Source organism: Oenanthe melanoleuca, chromosome 6, assembly GCF_029582105.1.
Source record: "Oenanthe melanoleuca isolate GR-GAL-2019-014 chromosome 6, OMel1.0, whole genome shotgun sequence".
Taxonomy (NCBI): domain Eukaryota; kingdom Metazoa; phylum Chordata; class Aves; order Passeriformes; family Muscicapidae; genus Oenanthe; species Oenanthe melanoleuca.
The window spans coordinates 4,620,962-4,642,324 of record NC_079340.1 but is presented as its reverse complement, the minus strand read 5'-3'; the positions used below and the strand labels follow the sequence as shown (position 1 = coordinate 4,642,324).

At 39.8% G+C, this 21,363-nt stretch overlaps 1 protein-coding gene across 3 annotated transcripts in view; it reads right to left on the bottom strand.

Annotated features, from left to right (window-relative positions):
• The window catches only part of CTNNA3 (catenin alpha 3), a 382,123-nt gene extending 361,286 nt beyond the window's left edge, over positions 1-20,837 (bottom strand). The window contains exons 1-4 of one of the 3 annotated variants that reach the window (XM_056494515.1): positions 20,661-20,837; positions 13,255-13,361; positions 8,052-8,244; positions 1,122-1,288 (exon numbers count right to left, since the gene is read on the bottom strand). In XM_056494515.1, the coding sequence (XP_056350490.1) occupies positions 1,122-1,288; positions 8,052-8,244; positions 13,255-13,356 (462 nt within the window). In that variant the 5' untranslated portion in view covers positions 13,357-13,361; positions 20,661-20,837. Of the gene's footprint in view, positions 1-1,121; positions 1,289-8,051; positions 8,245-13,254; positions 13,362-16,444; positions 16,569-16,748; positions 16,834-20,660 lie in introns of those variants that run through there. The other 2 variants (XM_056494512.1, XM_056494513.1) reach the window with 2 other exon arrangements.
• Between the last annotated feature and the right edge of the window lie 526 nt (positions 20,838-21,363).

The window sequence follows — 21,363 nt, the reverse complement described above, 5'->3', positions numbered from 1 at the left end:
CATTAAGTCAATTTCCTAATTAGATGTCAACATAAAAAGACACCATTACAGCTAATACCACTGTTGGCAAGTTCAACAGCCAGAGCAGAGACTAAATAAATATGCAAAATGTAACCCTCTCCTCCAAGAACCAGGGTGAGCCTTTTTGCACAGGCATTACTGAGAGTGTTATACCACACTCATTTATTCTAAGGGTTCATTTACAAGTTCAGTTCTCCCTCCTATTAAGGAGGAAGTATGGAAGAAATGACAAGTTAATGGCACTCTTTGCAGTGCTGGAGGTTTTCCTGAATGATACTATACATTCTTTCATCATTTTCAGTTATGTTTTGTTTTCAGATGGAAAACATGAAGCTAATTAGATAGCTGTTTAGAAACACTGAAACTCTAGTAAGGAGCACCACCTAATCTTAGTTCTCTCATGTAAAACGTACTCAATACATCTCAGAAGAGAGCATCTAGGATTATGAAAATAAATATTAAAAATGTAATAGATTACCATGAAAAATATAATAATTTAAGAAAATTTTCCACAAACAGTACAAAAGACATGTCATTCCTATTACAGCTGACAAATTTAAACATACAGAACAACAGAGAGGCTTCTGAAGGTCAGTGTTAATTTAGCCTGTGGTACATCTCTAGCATAGTCAGTGGCACACCTTTCAAGCCCAGTATTGAAAAACAACATTGTTTTATTATGAAATACTTTTCCTACTCTGATTTGGAGCCACATTTTCATTCTCCCATCCTCACCAAATTGAACATGCTTCAACATGGTCCCCCTAAGTCACTGTGCTCTCTTGTGGCATGAGGCATTATGAGAGGTGGCACTGATTATCCACCTCTGCCCTGAAATATTAGCAAGCCAACAACAATATGTGCTTTTATCAGTCTCTTATGAATTATTGAAAGTATTAGTGGACAAAAAGAGGAACCAAAAATAGATCAAGTATGCTGAGCTGCAAGTAGATGAGTTTTTCTGGTCCATTTCCAAATGTGATCCAGACTACACTTGCCCAGGTGTTGTGTGCATGAGACCTGCAAGGCTCAAGTGCAGGAGGAGCCCTGAGCAGACCCAGCTGTGGCTCAGAGCAGCTGAGGGGAGCAGAGTTACTCACCACAGTCAGGTGCTGCAGCAGGAAGGCCACATCCTCCATATCAGCCAGGATGAGGAGCCTGGTGACAGCGGCCAGCAGGGAGCGAGCGGCTGGCACAACAGCCTGCCTCCTGGGCAGGGAGCAGGGATCGCTGGTGAACGCCTCTGCTGACACCTGCAGGGCCTGACCTGCAAAAGGAGCACACATTCCCTCAGGCTGCATCACAGCACCCACAGCAAAGGAACTCATTCAAGTTCTGGCAGTTATTTGGCAAGTCACAAGTATTGCCAATAAATTTGATGTCTCTCTCTTGCCCTAATGCCTTGAAATGAAGGTCAGTTATTACAGATCGTGCAGGTTAATGTTCCTCATCTTCCACAATGCCCCTTTCTGTTCCACAGCATCACTCAGTTCTGAAATAATTCCCTTGGCCTTCACACTATTGCTCTTAACTGTACACAACAAAGCCAGGGGCTTTGTTAAACCCTGCTAGTCACTACTTGTTATATTACTATGTACTTTGGTGTCCTTGCTATTAAATAACTCCTGGTCACAGGAGGCAATCAAATACTGCTCTTCTCATTACAAATATAAGTTAATGGAATGAAAACCTCATACATTCAAACATCTGACTGTCATAAAGTGAAATCTGTGCAACAGAGCTAGTGACTGCCAGTAGACAACAATGCACTGCTCTCCAATGTGAAGTTTGGTAAATGAAATTCAACAATGTGGACAACAGTGACAAACACCATAAATACCTGAAGGGAGGTGAAAAGGTGATAGAGCCAGACTGTTCTCAGTGGTGCTCAGAAACAGGGGGAGAAGCAATGGGCACAAAGTGATACACAGGATATTCCATGTCAGCATCAGAAAATGTTTTTTCACTGCCAGAGTGACTCAGCAGTGGCACAGACCAACCAGGAAGGCTGTGGAGTCTCCATCCTGGGAGATGTTAAAAACCTGGCTGGACATGGTCCTGGGCAGACTGCTGGCCCTGCCTGACCTGGGGCATTGGCCTAGATGACCCTCAGAGGTCCCTTCCACCCCTCAACATTCTGCAATTCTGTGAGCAAACACAAGTCAGAAGGGTCAGAATATGACCAAGCCCTTAGAATGAATGTGACACAAGCAGAGATGGCCAGATGAACACATAAAATCATATCCCTAAAACAGAGCCATGAGATGCAGGCTAGACAGATAGGAGCTACAAGTACAAACAGCAGAAAATGACAGCTCCAACAAAAACATGATGTTAAAAGTTTCTTAAATTGCAGAAGACAGCATGACAGTCTGATGCAATTTAATCTATTTTTATTTTAATTCCCATCAAGTGGATATTCTTCCATAATTACATTTTGTCACAAACACTGAAACACAAAAAATGTCCTTTTAGTGACACAAATAGGAATTCAGACAGACAGCAGTATTCATACTATTTCAGTTCTTTCAGACAATCAAACAAAAAGCAATTCAAAGAACCAAAGCCAGGATCTATCATAACTACACAATTACTGTCAGGCAGATATTCCCAAGACTCTGTTCAACACACCCAGACAGATGACTCCCAAAGTAAATGTTGCTCTGCCATCAGCTGATCAAATGACTGTTACTTACAGTGCCTAAAAAAATCTGCTCAGGGAAATGTAAAAACACTCTTCAGCCACAGGTAATTTTTTAAAAAGTTAGAGGATTCACACACTTTATCCAGCACCAAAAATATCCAAAACCTTACATGGAAATTCCTTTACAAACAAGTGAACTGTGAGCCTGTTGGCAAACAGCTGACAGCCCGTGCCAGGCTGTGTCTGTACAGAGGCTGCAACACCACCAAGTGCAGGCAGTGAGCACCCCTTAGAGACAGTGCTCAGCATTACACTGACAGCAACTAAGTGCTCTGCACTGGTTTAGGGAACATAACAAAATTGTGCTTTCTTCTTTTATTTCTTTGATTTTCTTCCTCCTTTTGAAATCCTGTCCAAGCACCACACTTTTCTATTTGTACTTACAACTTTACAGGCTTTCTTCTGTCATTTTTTAATTTCGACTGGAGCAATGTGAAATGCACATGGAATGCAGTGAATTTTATGCCATTCTTGTGTCCTCCCACAAGGAGGTACTGTTGCCAAGAAAGTCCTGTCACCCACTCCTGAGCTAAACTAATAGAGGCTGATGGCCTTACAGCTCCAGAGAAACACGGTTGACAGTAGGAGCTCATTTACTAAGCGGGGGACAGACATACCAAAGTAAGTAGAAAGTAGAAATTTCCAACATTTCAGTCTCAAATTTGAGAGAACAGAAATACAAACAAACAAGAAAAAACCCACAATGGTTTATAACACAGAATCCTAGAATGCCTTGGGTTGGAAGGCACCTCAAAGATCATGTAGTTCCAATCCCCCTGCCATGGGCAGGGACACTCTCCACCATCCCAGGTGGTTCCAAACCCCATCCAACCTGGCCTTGGACATTTCCAGGGATGGGGCAGCCTCAGCTCCTCTGCACCTTGTGCCTATACCTTAACATTTTCATAGTGAAGAATTTCTTCCCAGTATCTCATCTAAAACACCCGCAGTCAGTTTGAAGCCTTTCCCACTTGTAGAAAGTCCCTCTCCATATCTCTTGTAGGTTCCCCTTGGGTTCTGAGAGGCTCTGCTGGTATCTTCCCAGAGCCTTCTCTGCAGGCTGAACAAGCCCAGTTCTCTCAACCTGTCTTTAACAGAGAGGTGCTCAATCCCACTGATGATCTTTGCAGCCTCCTCTGGACTGGCTCCAAGGTCCATGTCCTCCTTATGTTGAGGGCCCCAGAGCTGGATACAGTTTTAATGCAGTATTCCACGTGGGGTCTCACCAATAACAGAGCACTTATCAGCTCTTACACTAGCACGTGCAGCCTCAAATTCTGCAGGCATGAACTAACACATTAAGCAGAGTAAGTAACAGAGAAGGTTGGGAGTCAAGGTCACATCACAGCACAGAACAACATACCCTTTCTGAAAACGCAAGATTAAACAATACAAGTCACCAGTGCTATCACCTGTTCCTACAAATATCAGCTCCATCTGCTTCAGCAAATAAAAGGATTCTGCTTCAGCCAGCCAGCTGAAGTGACACTATCAGTGTCAGGGCTCAGCAGATCGATACCTCCTTCATGTTTCTAATATTCAACACTGTGATAACTCAGATTCTCACAATAGCTTTCTGGAGCTGTTACAGGACATTTCTGTCCTGCCACAGAGTCTCTTATTCCACTCAGATACCACTGGATTCTGTTGCATTGCAACTATTTCACCACTGCATATCAGGAAGTTCCACTTCCACGTCTCATCCAGTTCTTCCTAACGTGTAATCAGAGCCACCACGCATCCCCATCATGCCTTACACCCACCTCTTCATTCTCCCTTTCCCACTCAGGGGCACCTGATCCAGTGATGCTGATGTCAAAAGCTATTCTGCAGAGGATCTGTTCTTGGTTTCATGAAAGGAGGATACAGTACAGATTATTTTAAGCCATTTAAGTTCTGCCCCCCAGAACAAAAGTTCCTTAAATGCAGAATACACACATGTACGTCTTCATGCAGGATGAGAAAGTTAAGTTTACTTTTCAGATGAGGGGAGGGACAAATAAGAACACAGTATTATACAAAAGATCCCTATACCCTTCCTTTAGTAAATGCCCTTTCAAGTAAGCTCTATTTCTTGCCAGTGAATGATAGTGCTTTCCCTGCCATCAAACTCTCACCTCCCCTGTTGGACAGCAAAAGACATTAAATGTGGCTATTCAGAATATCTAAGTATTTGTTAGAATTTCCTTTTAAAGAGTAACTTAAGGCTCAACATGTAACTCCAGCAAGAAACTTGCTTTCAATTCACTGCTCTGTGTGATGACAAGCTTATCTGGGAACACACTTGAGCGTGATAACAGCTAAACACAAGAAACACTGACACTGCAATAGATAGAAACAAGGCAGACAGCAACTGTTGTGTTTCTGCCTATATATAGTCAGTCAGCAATGGCAGTAAATACCAAACATTTCAGTTATGCTCATGCAACTGTATGAGAACTGCAAGCCATCACACCTTGACATAAATGCAAAAACTCATCATGCTGAGGATAACGCTAGACTTTAATTCAGATTTCTACAGCAACATTTTACCACATGAACAGCATCACTGTTTTGCCCTAAAACTGATTAAATCTCAGAACCAGGACATGAATTCGAGGCTGACATTTAGTGGCAGAAGCATTCAGGGTAGAACAATGCTCCTTACACCCTTTGCATAGGGGTCAGCTATTCCCAGAACATCAAATTGGAGACAATCTTTTGAAATGCTGCATGCACATGAAATCTCACAGTGAGAGTTTTTCAATACATTACTTTAGGGGTTATTACACTATTTTAGAATAAAACTGTGAACATAAATAGCCTCTAACAAAGTTTGCTGAATCAGACCAACAGGAAATCATGGCAGCTCTTCAGTTACTGGGCCAGCGGATTTCTGGATGATGCATGCAGCCCACCACCCACACACCTTCCTGCTGACCCATTTAGCAGAGCTCCAGAAGATGTATGAAGATGTGGATAGGCCTTCAAAAGTACTTTCTTGAGAGGAAACAAAGAAAAATGCAGAGAATCTCTATTAAAACAATTGTCTCCAAGCCTATGAATGTCTGGTAAAACTTTGCAGAAGTCAAAAGAAGCAGACACTGTATTTATCCAGGTTAACATGTCTGTCATCCATTATAGCAACACCTTCTTTCAGAGGTCACAGAATTCAACTGAATTTGAGACTCCAAAATCTCATCTACTGACAGTGCCAAGAGCAAGCTGCAGTCAGTGAAGCCATATCCATGTCGTGACTTCTGAAGACCATTAATCACTCACAGATGAACTAAATACACCCAACATTACCCTTACTCTTCATTTTTATCCCATTCATTTGCCCCTTTATTCTCCAAAGCATTATTATGAACAGGATTATCAGAAGCAGACTGAAAAAGGTCTATCACTCCTTTAAAAGGAGCCCCAAATTAATGAGCTCCAAAAGTAACGAAGGAGCGTTTTCCCACTGGCAATTGACATTCAGAAGGAACAAGTCTTTAATGCTCATGTTGCATCCCCAACTGAACAAGTTCAGCACATGACACAAGGTAAAACACTAGAGGAGGTGAGACAGTATTTATTCTTTCCAGATCTCAGTGTGCAAGTTTGGTTGATGTGAGTGAAATTATCTGAAGCATTTCTTCAAAATTCCATTATCCAGGAAATACAAGCTGTAGCCATGTGCAAAGCTTCCTAATTAATTTAAGCTTGTATTACTAAAAGTACCTGCCAGTCACCACAGAAAATAATGCCCACAGAAAATTAAATACTGTATGCAGGTGACTGCATGCAACCATGGCTGCTGACCCACATCCCCTCAAAGAGCTTGAAGTAAATAACAGGAGACATTTAACAGCAGCAGAATATGGCCTGAATAACAGGAAATAAAGGTACATGTGATGTAGCACACCACAAATTAAAAATAGCACACAGCTTCAAAGATTAAAAATATCTGCAAAATTAAGAACTTTTTTACAATTATTTCAACAATTTCTTAAAACTAACCTGTGCAGTTTGGCAAATTTGTGAAGGGAGATGGGCTGCAACCACTCACTTCATCATTTCATAATGATAAGTAATAACATGGGCTTAACTTTCTTTTAGAATGTATGAGGTATATATAATCTACTTTATGTATTATTTATTTTTGCAGTTACCTCTGGTCTTGGCTGAGAATCCATAAGTAATATAAAAATATTTCACATTTTCAATTTCTCTATGTATAAAAATCAATATAAAACTATATATTTTATTCTTACCTTGTGTTCTCAGCCTGTAATGGATGGGCTAACATTTTAAAGAGTACTCCAAAATGAATGATTTTGCAAGAGCCTCAGCTGCTCAGTGTGACAGATAACAGTGATACTTGCTGGTCATAACGCTTTTAATCACAAAGGACCTTATGGAATCTCAGACACCTTATGCATTGATCAAACTCTAAACCACAGCTATCTCTGGATTCAGAGGAAGCCAAAAGCAAGTAATCACTGTCCTGAACAACAGCAGAGACTCAGAAACCACCCCAGCTGCATGTGCAAGATGATCAAATAAAATAAACTCACATTCAAAGAAAAACTTGATTAAGTTCCATCTTCAGTAAGGGCAGGATGATATCACTAAAAAAAAGATGAACTTGAACTTGTGATTTCTGCAGGAACACATTTAGCATGTTGGTCATGTGACTCATGGCCTTTGTGCTCACCTAAATATTCCCACTTTCCATGGGCTACAACATTCTCTGCAGATCACAAAAGCCAGCCCAGTCCTGGGAATCAGGTTCAAAATTGAGAGATGAATATGACACAACAGAATATGGCACGACTCAACTCACTGCTCTATCAAGAGGGGATGACTCTTATGGTAGGTCAAAGGATCCAGCTTCCTCCTACTCTCAAAACATACCTCCACATTGGACTATTATACCTTATTATATATTGAAATCCTTACTAGTGCATAAAACAGGCAAGATTTTAGGTTTTAAATTTTTAACTAAAAGGACTTAATCTGAGATTCAGGTAAACAGGTCAAGAAGTTAAAATATACATTAACTTTCAGTCGTGCTTAAGAGCCACTAAAATGACCAAGAGGCATCCTGTCCTCATGAAAAGAAAGAAACCACATTCCAAACAACTAAAGTTCCACTGATATATGTATTTTTCCCAATGGGGCCGAGCTTGCCCACCTCACCTCCTCATAAGTGGTACCCCAGAATACAGGATTAGGCAGCTCCAAGTTCAGCCATTTGCACATCACAATGTGTTTCCCACAGGTATGCCAGCATCACCTGGACACCAGGCACAGCTACACCAGCCCCTCGTGGTGCCTGAACCCTTGCTCAGGTACTTACTCTCCTTGCGCACATCGGCGAGAGCTGCCTGAAGCTCCTCTGTGAACACAACTGCTTCCTTGGCAATTTTTTCTCCCTTGTCCAACAGATTCCAAGTGGCTTCTTCCACAGAAGCAAGCAAGACACGAGCTCTTTTGGAACGGCCCTTTTTCTTACTAGAAGGATTCTGTGGACAGTTGACTAATGTTGTAACCTACATTTAAAAGAAACAAGAGACAGTAATGGTTTAAGCTCTACAAGTTAATTCATATTGTTCTGAAAGGTAAAATATAATTAAGAATAAGCAAAGAGATTCCCTCTGCTTTAGAGGCAGATAGGCAAGCTCAGCATAAACACCAAGAATGGGCAAAAAGGTACTGAATTCAATCTGGTGCAATTTCAGTCAATATGTGTCATCTTTGTTTTCTTCCTTCTGTAGGATAAAGCAAAGTTAACAGAAATGTCACTGTTCTATTAACCCTGATACCAACTCCTGTCACTGCTTGTTTTAAAACCTGCTCATAATACAATAAAAACATACCAGTGCTATCTGAGGAGGCTTAGCAAGGCAGGAATCATGGACCCATGAAGGCAGGAAAAGACCTCCAAAACCATCAAGCCCAGCTCTCAAGCTATCGTTGCCAAGTGCACCACTAAACCATGTCCCTGAAGACACCACATCCACGTGCTTTTTGAATACCTCCAGGGAGGGTGACTCCACCCTGGCCCTTGGCAGCCTATTCCAATGCCTGACACTCCTTTCAGGGAAAGAACTTTTCTTAATATCCAACCTAAACTTTCCTTGCCGCAACTTATGGCCATTTCCTCTTCTCCTAGCACTTGTTACTTGGGGGAAGAGACCAACCCCATCCCACCACAGCCCCATGGCAGGGAGTTGTATAGAGTGAGAAGTTAACCCTGAGCCCCCTTTTCTCCAGGCTGAGCCCCCTCAGCTGCTCCAGCCCCTTCCCCAGCTCCTTTGCCCTTCTCTGGACAGGTTCCAGCACCTCCATGTCCCTGCTGTCAAGAGGGGCCCAAAACTGAACACAGGACTTGAGGAGTGGCCTCAGCACTGCACAACCACTGCTCTGGTCCTGCTGGCCACACCAGTTCTGATACAAGCCAGGCTGCCACTGGCCTCCTTGACCACCTGGCACAAGCTGGCTCATGTTCAGCTGCTGTCAGCCAGTACCCACAGGTTCCTTCTCCCCAGAAGTGCTGGGTCTTCCCATACTTCCAGCATAAGATTTGCAGGGTGTCCCAGAACAAATACCCAACATGAGTACAGACACCTTTCAAAATGGTTTCTCTTCTTACCAAAGGGGTATCCCAGTGGCCAGAGCTCAGCACTTCCAAATTCTTCAGGGTGCTCTCAACACTAAAATTGTACACCAGTTTGCCCAGAATTTGGATTTACTGCAGCTTAATCTGAATTGTATTTTTACCAATGCACTTCAACATCCATAAAGAACTCATTTTTATAGACCATCCCACTCCACATTCCTCATCATCTGAGTACAGCCTCCACACTCCAACAGAATGTTTCTGAAAGACTATTCTCTAAGGCACTGCTTGAGCTGTAACACTAAAGAGAGACTCCCAAAACATTTTTCTTAAGTGTTATACAGGTATTTTAAAGCACATCTTATTTTCATAAAGTTCACTGACACTTTTTCATCATCCTACCCTGTTCTCACTGCCAGAACATGAGTAGTACAGTGCTACACATGCCTCAGCTCATCTTTAGATCTTGTCCATGAACTCATGCACTTGAGTGCTTTTCATGAATCATTACTGCTGAACAGAGCTGTGGAATATCTTCTGGGTAACATTTCTATAAACACATCTGTGAAACTTAAAAGCCTTGACCCCTGCACCATTCATGTGCAACATGAGTGGGAAAGGACCATCCACTTGACATCAACTGCTTTGGCATGCCACAAGGGAGAGAGCAACATAAATAACTCTGGCTCAGATTGTTAAAGATGAAGAAGGCTTGGGTATTTTTCTGACTGTGGCTCAAAGGAGAAAATAGAATTATTTATGGCACATAAATCATCCAGCTGATAGAGAATGCTCTGGGAATAAAAATCTTTATCTTTTATTTTTACAAACTCTACAATGTCAGTTTTAGAACCTTTAAGACAGTTTCAATGACCATATCTTCAACAATGAGTTAGATTACAGGCTAATACTTCCAAAAAGAAAGGCATAAAACACAAACAAAATTAGAAGTGGCCCAAAAAATACTACCAAATAAAAGGGTTTTTTATAAATTTTAAGCATTTAATCACTATTTCACTAGAAAATAATATATTCTACTTCACAGGATTTTACTGTGGTAAAAAATTTACTTTTTTTTTAATGTAGAATATCATTCTATATACTTTTCATTGATATGTTGAGGAGGAGAGGAAATAAAACAAATAAAAAAGTATTAAAATATAATCATTCCTGCAGGTGAAAACCCTTAACTGTAAGATCCTACACCTTCAGCATCACTGTCAGAAAATATTGGAGGCAGCAGCTGATTTCAAATACCAGCCAAAATTTGTTAGATAGCTCTTTGCTCATGGAGATAATGGAAAGTAGAAAATCTACTCTGAATTTCTCTAACACAGAACCCCAATGAGGAATGTGAAACCTTTATACAATCCTACCCAGAAAGAACTGAACTAGAGACTAATACAGTGTGCCACTGTCAACAGAGCTTGTACTGTAGTGGCAGAATACAAAATCACTGAGAACATCCTAAGAGAAAAGAAAAGCACTTCCCCATGAATCCTGCTCCTGGATTTCCCAGCTGTGGACCTTCATGCTGCCATGCACAGCAGATTCCCCAGCTAGCTCTGGCAGGAGCAGCACGGTTGTGCTAAGGGCACAAGGGGTTTCTGAGCCATTTTCTAGGCAGTGTGCCACCACACTGACAGAGCTGCATGGTGCTGCTGTTGCCTGTTATTGTCATTGCTTATAGGCTGAAGGGTGAGGTTTCTTGTGGGGCCATGCCATACACTGAGTTTCTAGGAAACTCTGAAGCAGTTCTTCCAATGCTATCTTCAGTTACAGGCAGCACTTAGAGACAATCTCTGCAGTAGTTCAGGAAGCGATGTCTTCATACCTTGAGCATTGTAATATTTGTTTCATCTTTATCTTAATATAAAAAGTATTTTTAAGCATCAATCACAAATAATTCTTTTTTGTTAACAATGTAGTTCAGCATAACTAGATGTCAATCCCTAGGCATTTAAGAAAAGACATGAACTCAGTGACTAATGAACACATTGGAACCCCTGCCCACCATTTCAAACCCAAAGTATTGCCCAGGCAAACAAACACTGGCTAATCCCACCCAGTGAGCAGAAGGTAAACTCACCATATGCAGAACTAAAACCAACAGTGTGTGCTTTCCCTGTGAGTCTGAGGTGTGGATGACAGGTGGGAACACCAGCCTTTCAACTTGCCTGTTTTTCATCAGTGACTCCAAAATGCAGGCATTTTTCTACACATTGTGTCAGCTGAGCCATGCATGACTTTGGCAACAACCTTTTTTAATATGTCAGATGTGTTGATTGAGAACTAGACTGAGAAGCCTTCCTTTCAAAACTAACATCCTCAAAACACCTGGAATCAAATAAAGGCCACAGACAGAGGGAAACCCCCAGGGCAATTCAGGGACATTGTTTTATTCCAAGGATAGAGAAGTTGCCAACTCACAGAGGGTTTTACACAAAAGAGTTGCTATGCTATTTTCAGTTTCATAGTAATCACCACTGCCAATTGCACAGTGCAGGGAAGAGAGGCAATTCAGCAAGTGATTTGCAGCTATTTACAAACTACCTCCTACTTATACCCCAGGCTGGTTTTGCCTCAGTTTTTTCCTATATTGATGCTGTTAATCTAATGACTTCCCTAATACTCAGCATAACAGGCTAGGACAGACTTCTGAGAACCTCAAGCACTTCCTGCCACAGCATTACAAGAGTATTAAATAAATAAATTATAACAGAAATCTCAAAATAAACTGTGTTCCAAGCAGCTGTTGCTAAAGAATCTGGCAAGAACATAATTTTTATCTGTGACTGGATTGATTCTCTTTTTAATCACAGATTAATTCTCATTCATTACCTTTCCAGCCTCTCAATCATCCCTCATTGAACATGAGCTTTAATCCCTACTTTTATATTTTCAACATTTTCTCTCAAAGGATCCACTCAAAACATAAGTTTTCCTTCCACAGTCTGAAATAAGCAAAGCATTAAGCTTAAGAGAAGGAAAAGACAGTCAAAATTTTCTGAGAACCAACGTATTTCCAATTTTAACAGCCTCAAGCTTTTCAATGGTTGAGAAGAGCTGGGAAGAAAAAAACCCCAAAACTTAGATGGCTTCTTTGTTTTATTCTGGGACTGCACTTTCTTTGTTTTGACAGGATTCTTCAATCCTGCAACACTTAAGCCAAAATGTACTTTTCTTTACCTCCTCTAAACACACCCACAGTGTAGCAACTGCCTGAGCACAGTCTGACCTACTGATCTACAAGAGGTTTTTTAATTCAGTCTATCAAGACATCTATTCTTACTACTTTGAAACTAATTTTATAATCCATCCACATATCCTTGACAACTTCCACAAACCACTGACCTGGTAACTGAGGGTTTTTATACCATCAATCACATCCAGGCAAAAATAAGTAAAAAAAGGCAAACAAAAGGAGAGAGAGGCAGCTCAGTTAATAGCTGGAAATGAAGTCATGATAGAAAAGCAAAAGTTACTTTCTGAACCTTCCAGAAGGGAAGAATGAGTAATGGAGGAAAAGACAAAAATTCAAATAGAATGAATAATTAATAAAAGAAAAGAAACTGGATGAGTTAGGGAGTGGTAAAGCTTCAAATGGGGAAAATACACCTTTATTTTTAAATAATTACTTATTTCATGCACTGGAAATCCATTTGCAGTGTATTTCACACTTAAGCATCTTCCTGATACCACTGTGCAAGAGACCAGCTAGAACATGCAGCATTTACTATGACAGACTGGGTGGCAAAGCTGGAAATGACCAAATGAATGACCCAATCTGGAAGGCAGAGCCCTGGAGAGCTCCTGAGCCAGAGTAAAGTGCACGTGCAGAAGAGCTGTGGGTGTGGCTTTCAGGATAATGTCCTTAGTCCAAGTTCTAATTCCCTTCCTTTGGTGGTTATCCAGCTTACTTTCTGCAACTCTCAAATACCTGAATTATCAGTGGTTCCAGTAATTTCTCCACTGTAAATGTCTGGATCTGCAGATTCCGAGGATCAATTTTCAGTTTAATGTTTGGCACCTTGGTTGACATTTCACCTGGGTACAAAACAAGAGAAGTGCAATAAGCCAATTAACCATGACTACTTCTGTCAGAGCCCAGAGACTGCCCATGTGAGTATGAACTTGCTTCATATCAGGCTTAGGATTTCAAGATATACAATTAACTTTTCCAATTCCCCATTTCTAAATTGTGAAAAAATATGCTGATACTTAGATAAACTGTAAAATCATAGACTTAAAGTACATATAACTCCTTATATTCACTCACAGATTTCTACATTAACTACATGTTAAAAAAAATACAAAAAGGATAATTGAATTAGAATACCATTGAACAAAAGTCCTCTACAAGTCTAAAAAGGAGCTTTAAAGCAAAAAAATTAAATTCCATTACTGAATTTATCACAAAACAAAAACATTAATGCTATGTGCACAGCATCTGTATCTTACTCCATGTGCCAAATTACAGGGGTTATAATAAGCACCTTAAGAACAAAAAGCATATACAGCAGCCCTTAAGATTTCTGGAAATTAACAGTGGGCAAAAGTGAAACATTTTGTTATTTTATACCCTGCAATAACAAATATTTTTAAAGTGTCAAGACATATTAAGTTGAGAAAGCCTATTACTGAAATCAATAAGATGGAAGTAAAGCTAAGTAAGGTCTTTAAAGTGAATAAATCATTAATTAGGAACTTGATACAGAATCTACTGATGTGAATTAATAGTTTTCACCAAGTTCACTGGGCCATGGCTCAGTCCATTAGCCTGAAATGTGTGTGTGTCAACAAGGAATTATAACTGCTTTAGCTGGATTGCAACTGATTATTGCCACAAAATAAAAGACATTTTAAATTTTGCAGTAACATAACTTCCCATAAAACACAACTTGGCAAAGCCTTGTTAGCCAAGGAAGACTTCAAATACACAAATAATGGATACGTGTCCTTTTAAAGCAAGACTTATTACAACCATTGCTGCTGTATAATAAAGCAATAAGGTACTGCAATTGTGCAGGCTGGAGAGATATACTGTCACCTTCCAGTGAACCTAGCATTGATTTAATACACCACAGTAGGTTTGGGGTAGAAATGGATCTGAGGACCTACCCACATTTCACTTACAAGCAAAGACAATATGAGCAATAATTGAAGAATTAAGGTATAAAGCAATTTAGGGTTTTGCCATTCTTATTAAAGGTTACACAAGCACCAAGATTTTCTTTTATTACAAACTAGTGGCAGATCTAAGTCCCCACAAATTCAGCTGCATCCAGCCAGGTGATAGCATATGGAATGAACTGATTTTTCAGCTTTAATTCTGAGGCAAAAGACAAAGGAAAAAAAAAAAACTGAGATCAGACTGAACAGAAGAAAAAACACTTTTCCTTCCACGGATATGAATGGAATGAGAACTCTAGAAATGCCCATCACAACAGTTGCAAGCAGATGGTGTCGACTGTGCTGTGAATTCTTTTCTGGTCAAAGAGACATCAGTGACAAGGGGACAGGTACACCAGATGGAGACAGCACTTGGTGCTTCTACTGGGCTCTAAAGAAACCTAGAGCTGACTCAGGTTATTTTTTTTGCAGATACACTCATGCTTTAACTTTGCAGTGGCTTCCCCACAGCTCCTTGATAGAAGAGAATCAGCACCTTCTTTACTCAAAATGGAGAAATTAAACCTTTTTGCTGCTTGCTTTCCATTCTCATAGCACAATCTCCTCTGCTACACGTTATCTGCAATAATCTGGTCTTTTCTAAACTTTGGCAGATAAATATGTAGTTGTAATTAAACCAATTCCTGTTACCAGAGGATTCCTGTGCTCCAGAATCCCACCACAGAGCACTCACAAACTTGGGAAATATCACTAATCCAACCCCATTTTTGCAGGTCAGAAAAAATGTGAATCCATGTGTCATGACTTTGCCTCTTCTGGGTTGTTCTGTGTTTTTTGCTTGTTTGTTTGTTTCTTATTCTTAGCATATTGTCTAACATCAGCATTTTTATTCTTTGCTGGAGCCCTGAGTTCAAAAGCAGTTAAGCTTTTAGTCTTGAGTCAGGCCCATAATGAAACATCAACTGAAAGTCAATTGCAAAAACTCTTGTCTCTGAAAATTTCAATTATATTCTAAGATATAAATAACTCACTTAAGGGCTCACCTGCTGATTCCAGCAATATTTTTAAGTAAAATTCTAATGCTTCCTGAAACTTCCTTAAAGCAGAAAGATATAAACATTTTGCAAGCCAATGCAGTGAAAACTACAAGATCTTAACTTATTTTGATAATCTGACTACATTTTTTAGCTTATCGGGCTCTCCTTACTGTTATATACCATATTGGCTAATCAATATTTAAATTGGATTCTTTAATTACTTTTTTTAATTAAGGCAATGATAAGAGGTGATAGAAACAAAAATATACAGCCAGTAAAGATCATCCTGGGATTTTCTCTGGCATTTTCCCTTACTAAGTGAACCTCTGTCCTTCCAGATCATATTCATTAAGATGACAAAATGTGATGTTTGCCTCAGGAAAAAACGAAAATCAACATCCCACCTTCCTTCTCTTTGTTTTTAATGCATTTGTCTGCTCCAATATAACACCCCCCTAACTACAGCAGGGGCCTTAACTGTGAGATATTTTGGTAAAAGGCTGTATAACCTCACACTCAGTTAGATTAACCTTTCCAGGAGGCAATCTCAGCCCTGTACACCAGCAGCTCTTACAACACTTAGGATGTTAAGCATGTGTTACAAGACACAGTTGTGTCCCAGAACAGCCAGAAAAGCAACCACCTGCACACTACTACCAAGTGCTAACAAGGTCAAGATTATGAAAATTTTGTCTTTTCATCAGATGTCAAAATTATTGAGTCTTTTGGTGTCAGAAGAAAAAGACACTGGAAAAACAGCCAAAGTCTATGTCCCTCTGCAATGCAACATGAACACAGCTCCTGCAGCTTTTTTTTAGAATCTGTAAGTACACTGTATACAGACATTAACTAATAAGTGTCAGAAAGCAGAGCCAAAGACATTCTGCATAAATTAGAAAACCTTTACTTTAGAATCCATTTCCTGCTAGATTGTTAGAAAGCCAACAGTGCATCACTCACCTATCCTAGAAAACATATGGTCCATATTCAGCACTAAAACAACTGTCTATGTAATTTCCTTGTGTTAGGAACTTCAGTGCAAGTGCCTTGGCTCACCATTGGGCTTCTGAGGCATCTGCAAGGCACTGCCTGACAAGCTCCCCAGTGTATTTCAGGATGAGTGACAGCACACAGCGGCTGCTGGAGGGGTGGCAGGGGGATGGGCATCCTTAAAGCTGTACAGCAGAGCACAAGCATGGCAAAAAGTTTGGAGCTGAAATGGTTTTGAGCAATTAGATGAGACAAAGCATGAAATTACTGGTACCTCCAGTGATTGTTCTTGGAATCTTCAGCACAGCAACTGCTTTGCCATGCATTCTGGCTGTATGCCTGCTGCAGTCTGGAGGCAATGACTCACTGTCAGACTCCTGAACTGGACAGCAAAGGGATTCACAAAGCTCACACCCAGGAACTTGGCACCAAATTTGTTTTCTCTGTTGTTTTTTTCTATTGTATGACACACAATGCATTATCCTAGCAATTTCAGAAAATGCAAAGGCCTATTGCCTTCTAAAAAATAAAGAAAAGTTAAAACAAAGTAGTCAGGATTTGTATTTTTTACCAAGATGTATATGGAAAGAGCACCTGAGTATTTCCAAGATATGAAACATTGCTGAGAATACAGAATAGATTTTTTTTACTAGTTGTTCTCAATTTCAGTATTTCCTATACAGCTTCATTAATTGGAAATAAAATTCGTTATCCTTTTTGCTACAGTCAGTACAGTGAGTGCAAATCAGACTTCATAGAAGCCACAAAAACAATTACTGCATTTCCCTTTAATCCTCTAGCTGACACACAAAATAAGATATTCAGGATGCCAACATCTTCTAGTTCAGGCAAAGAAAAGGCCATGCTGCTGTACTGCAAAGAGAAGACCTGCTGTACTCTGCAGGCCAGAGCATGCTCTGGAATGGAGCAGTATCTCTGACACCTGGGAAGGATCAGGCCCATTTAGTACCAGGTAAAACCCATAAAGCACCTGCTAAATTATTTACATTTCCAGACAAAGCTGTCAGGCTACTCTCCAACCATCTCAGATTTCATCATTTCTTACCATTAGCAACAAGAAACATGTCTATTGATGCACAGACATCAGAATGGAGACCTGGGGAAGATGGTAAGATTCAGACCTATCCACAACATTTATTTTCTGAAAGTTCCTTTATTTAAACATGCTTTGCATTTAGGTGTAGGCTGGCAATGAAGTAACTGGAAGATTAAAAAATCTTGGCCCCAAAAAGTAAAACCAAAAAACCACAGCACTTCCTTTTGCATTTCCTTTTGATTCTGCCTGTGTTTACTTTCTCCCTAGAGCACTTTTTCAATCCACATCTGAAGACCAGTTAAAATTCATAACTACATAAGATTTCCACCAAGTTCTTCAACATAGTTCTCAGCATAAATAATGTGATACATCATACCTTACACTCAATCTACCAAGGAAAACAGACTAAGCCTAGTTCTTTATGGATATTGGAGAATCCTCATGGCAAGCAATGGTTCATGGCTGACCTAATGGCATTAAAAGGTTTAATCAAGGTTTATGAAACAAACAAACAAACAAACAAACAAAAAAAAAAAAAAAAAAAAAAAAAAAAAAAAAAAGCCAACTTCAGCTTAATAAACTTGTCCCATGAAAACTTCCTTTTATCTAGTGAGATAAAAATTTAAGATTTTTCCCAGGTTTATAGCACTCAGAACAAGCTCTCTTTTCCTTGCTCAGTAACCATATTTATTTTCTACAGTACTTTCTATCAAAGCACTGTTTCAAGCAGAGGTTGTGTTCCAGTATCAAATTAGGAAATAGAACTACAGAGGAAAAATTATTTGCTCAAGAAGAGAGAATGCCAGTGGCAGAGTACTGGAATAAAACTATAACACTACTGAAGCACCTTACCTACACATTCTTTACTTGAGGCCAAAAAGCAGGCTGAGGAGAGTAAAACCTTTTCAGACACTATAAATCTATAGAACATAATCTCTCTTCCATACTCCTATGTTAAGGTTGCTCTGGTGCTGGTATTGCCTACTCCCAGGAAGGTCAGAAATCACCTCCCTGAAACATCCTATCAGAATCCTTCCTTTGGTGAACACAAACACTCAAATTCCAGGAGATGTTCCAGCAGAAGTGTGAACCCTGCAGTCTGAGCAGCTCCACAGCCTTTGGCTTTGTACTGCCACTCTGCACTGTTTCTCAAACAACAGCTATCCAAAAAATGTGTTACTGCCCTGAGCCTACAGCTGCTGCTAGAAAAATCTCCCCACTGATGCATAACATGGAAACTTGGGAACCTGACAGTATCTCACTACCAGCAAACTAAATAATTTCACTCATCAGTGGAGTTCCACTGGATATGCACCACTGTGGGTGACAGCAGAATTAAAATAATACAGCTTAGGCTAGAAATACTTTAATAATCTAGTGTTCGTAACATTCCTTCCACGTACATTTTTGCAGGTACTGGAGTTTTTGTTCTGAAAACTAGAGTTCTAATATTTAAGGAACTGAAAAAGCATTTACCTTAAAGGAAAAAACAAAAAAAAAAAAAAAAAAACAAAAAAACACACACAATAAAGAAGGTGGTGTGACATCAGATGGCAGCATTTCATTTAAAAAAAAAAAAAAAAAAAGATCATTAATATTTTTTGGACCTATTTGAAATTCTTAAATAAAACCCAAAATCCTTCCACATGAGTCTCAGTGCTATTTTCACTGTGTGCAGTTTGAGCCCAGAACAAGGACTCCTCTCTATTTAAGTGGCACACAGTTCTTCCATGGATGGTTATCTGAGCTCCTGACGATAGGTTAAGGAGGTCTGGCTCCAAGCCCTCCCTTTTGTTATCACATTTAAAGTGTTCCTATCTGTGCTCAGAACCAGAGACCCTGTTCAAATACAGTTCAAGTTGACCTTCCACTAAAAATAGGATATTGCTTAACTCATGAAAGTAATAGACAATAGAATTTCCATGAGTAGCTACTAAAAGCTTTCAAATTTTATTCACTGTAAATACAATTCTCTATTACCCCTTATTGCTATTTGCAGATAGTTATCTATTACATTACACTGCTGTTTTGCTTAAAAAATGTGCCTCTAACTGCAAAGAGGTAAAAAATAGGGTTTCTTCTCTGTAGAGCTGCTACTGATTCTGACAAGAGCTTTGGTTGTTTCCTACCATGCCCCACCCCAGGATGATTCACAGCCATGTATCATTTAATGTAACTGTTTTCTAACTGATATAAAGGTTTTGTCTAGTGACCTAAATAGTGTTTTAGTATTCTAGAATAGTAGTATTCTTCCCACTGCTTACAGACATATCCAAAACAACCCCAAAATTAAGGGCAGCAAAGGTGACTGATACTTTTTATACAGAGAGAGAGGGGGGCAAAAAAACAACCAAACTTGGTTCCAGGGTGAACCAATTTCTCAGCATTTCCTAGTTTGACAGATTTGCACTAGGAGAAAACAATTCATTGTGCTTTCTTTAACAATTCATTGTCGTTTCTTCCTAAATGCCTGTTATGACACCTAATTTTTGCTGTTGGATATCTCTGGGTCTCCACCAGGTCTGAACACAGCTCTAGTGTTCAATTTTACCTAACAGAAAAATGTATCCATTAGTGTATCTATTGAAATATTCACAATGTTACACTGAATATAACAGCCTCCCTTTAGCCCTCTGTTATAAGAGATACTTTTTTATATTTCAATTTTTTTTAAATGGTATAAAATTGTGCAGAAACTCATTACTCACACTAAGGTGTAACCGATATAAATTTACAGAAACTTTCCTTCAACTAGATGCAAGATCCAGGAAAGTACCAGGAGGCAAGCTAAACTTTTTAAAATAATAGCATCCATACAACACTTTATTCTTCCTTTTCCAATATTCCAAAACAGCTTCTCATATTTGGAAAATACACAAGCATACTGCACAACTTCAGCTACCGGCTTGAAGTGATAAGACCAAGATGATTAAAATATTTAGTATATTCAGATTTTTTTTTTTTAATCATGTTTAAAAATTCATTTTTTAGAAAGATGGCTAAGAAAACCAGCCTTTTAACTTTTTTAAAGTTTTGGAGTGATTATTTTATTAGGCAGCTGTGGTTCCATTTGTAGCTTCATGCACTTGCACTAAGAGGAAAACTGCCCACATTCTTCTTCAATCTTACCTTTTGAATCAAGACTGCAAGGAAAGGAGCTCCTGGAAACAGCTGTGTGAAGAACTCCACTTGATGCAGCTGGACTCCACGGGCACCCACAGCCAGGCTGCAGATGGATGCCTGTCAGCCCCAGTAGGTAAGGAGCAGAACGGGAGGGCAGCACTCCACTGGAACTCCTCCCAAAATGGTAGTGCTCGACTTCACCGACGAGGAGCTACTGAAAACACCACTGAGAGACACCCAAGCTCAGTCCTAGCCTCACAAACCAGGTCTGACATGGGCGTTTAGAACCTAAATCAGACACCAGGGAAGGCAGTGGCAAAGCCCCCTCCAAAATCCATGAGGTTCAGGCTGAATATGAGAAGGGAAAGGGGGAGAAGGAAGGCAAAGACCACTACTGTAAATCCACACTCAAATATAGATACAATGTACATCTCCTTCATTCACCTTCACAAAACACCCAAAACAGATTGATAATCCCCCATTTGTAAGATTTTCCCCCAAGACAGCCATTTAAAAAATGGATATGAATACCCTGAAGGGCAGTTTACAATATACATGGAACAAGAAAACCCTCCTAAAACTCCTGAAAGGCAGAGGCTGCTCAATATTTCCATCTATTCTGCTGGAGACTGAAATTCTTAAATCATTCAGTCTGAAAATTCGTATGAGGTCCATATTTTCATTTTGGAAAATTTCAACCAAAGCAGTT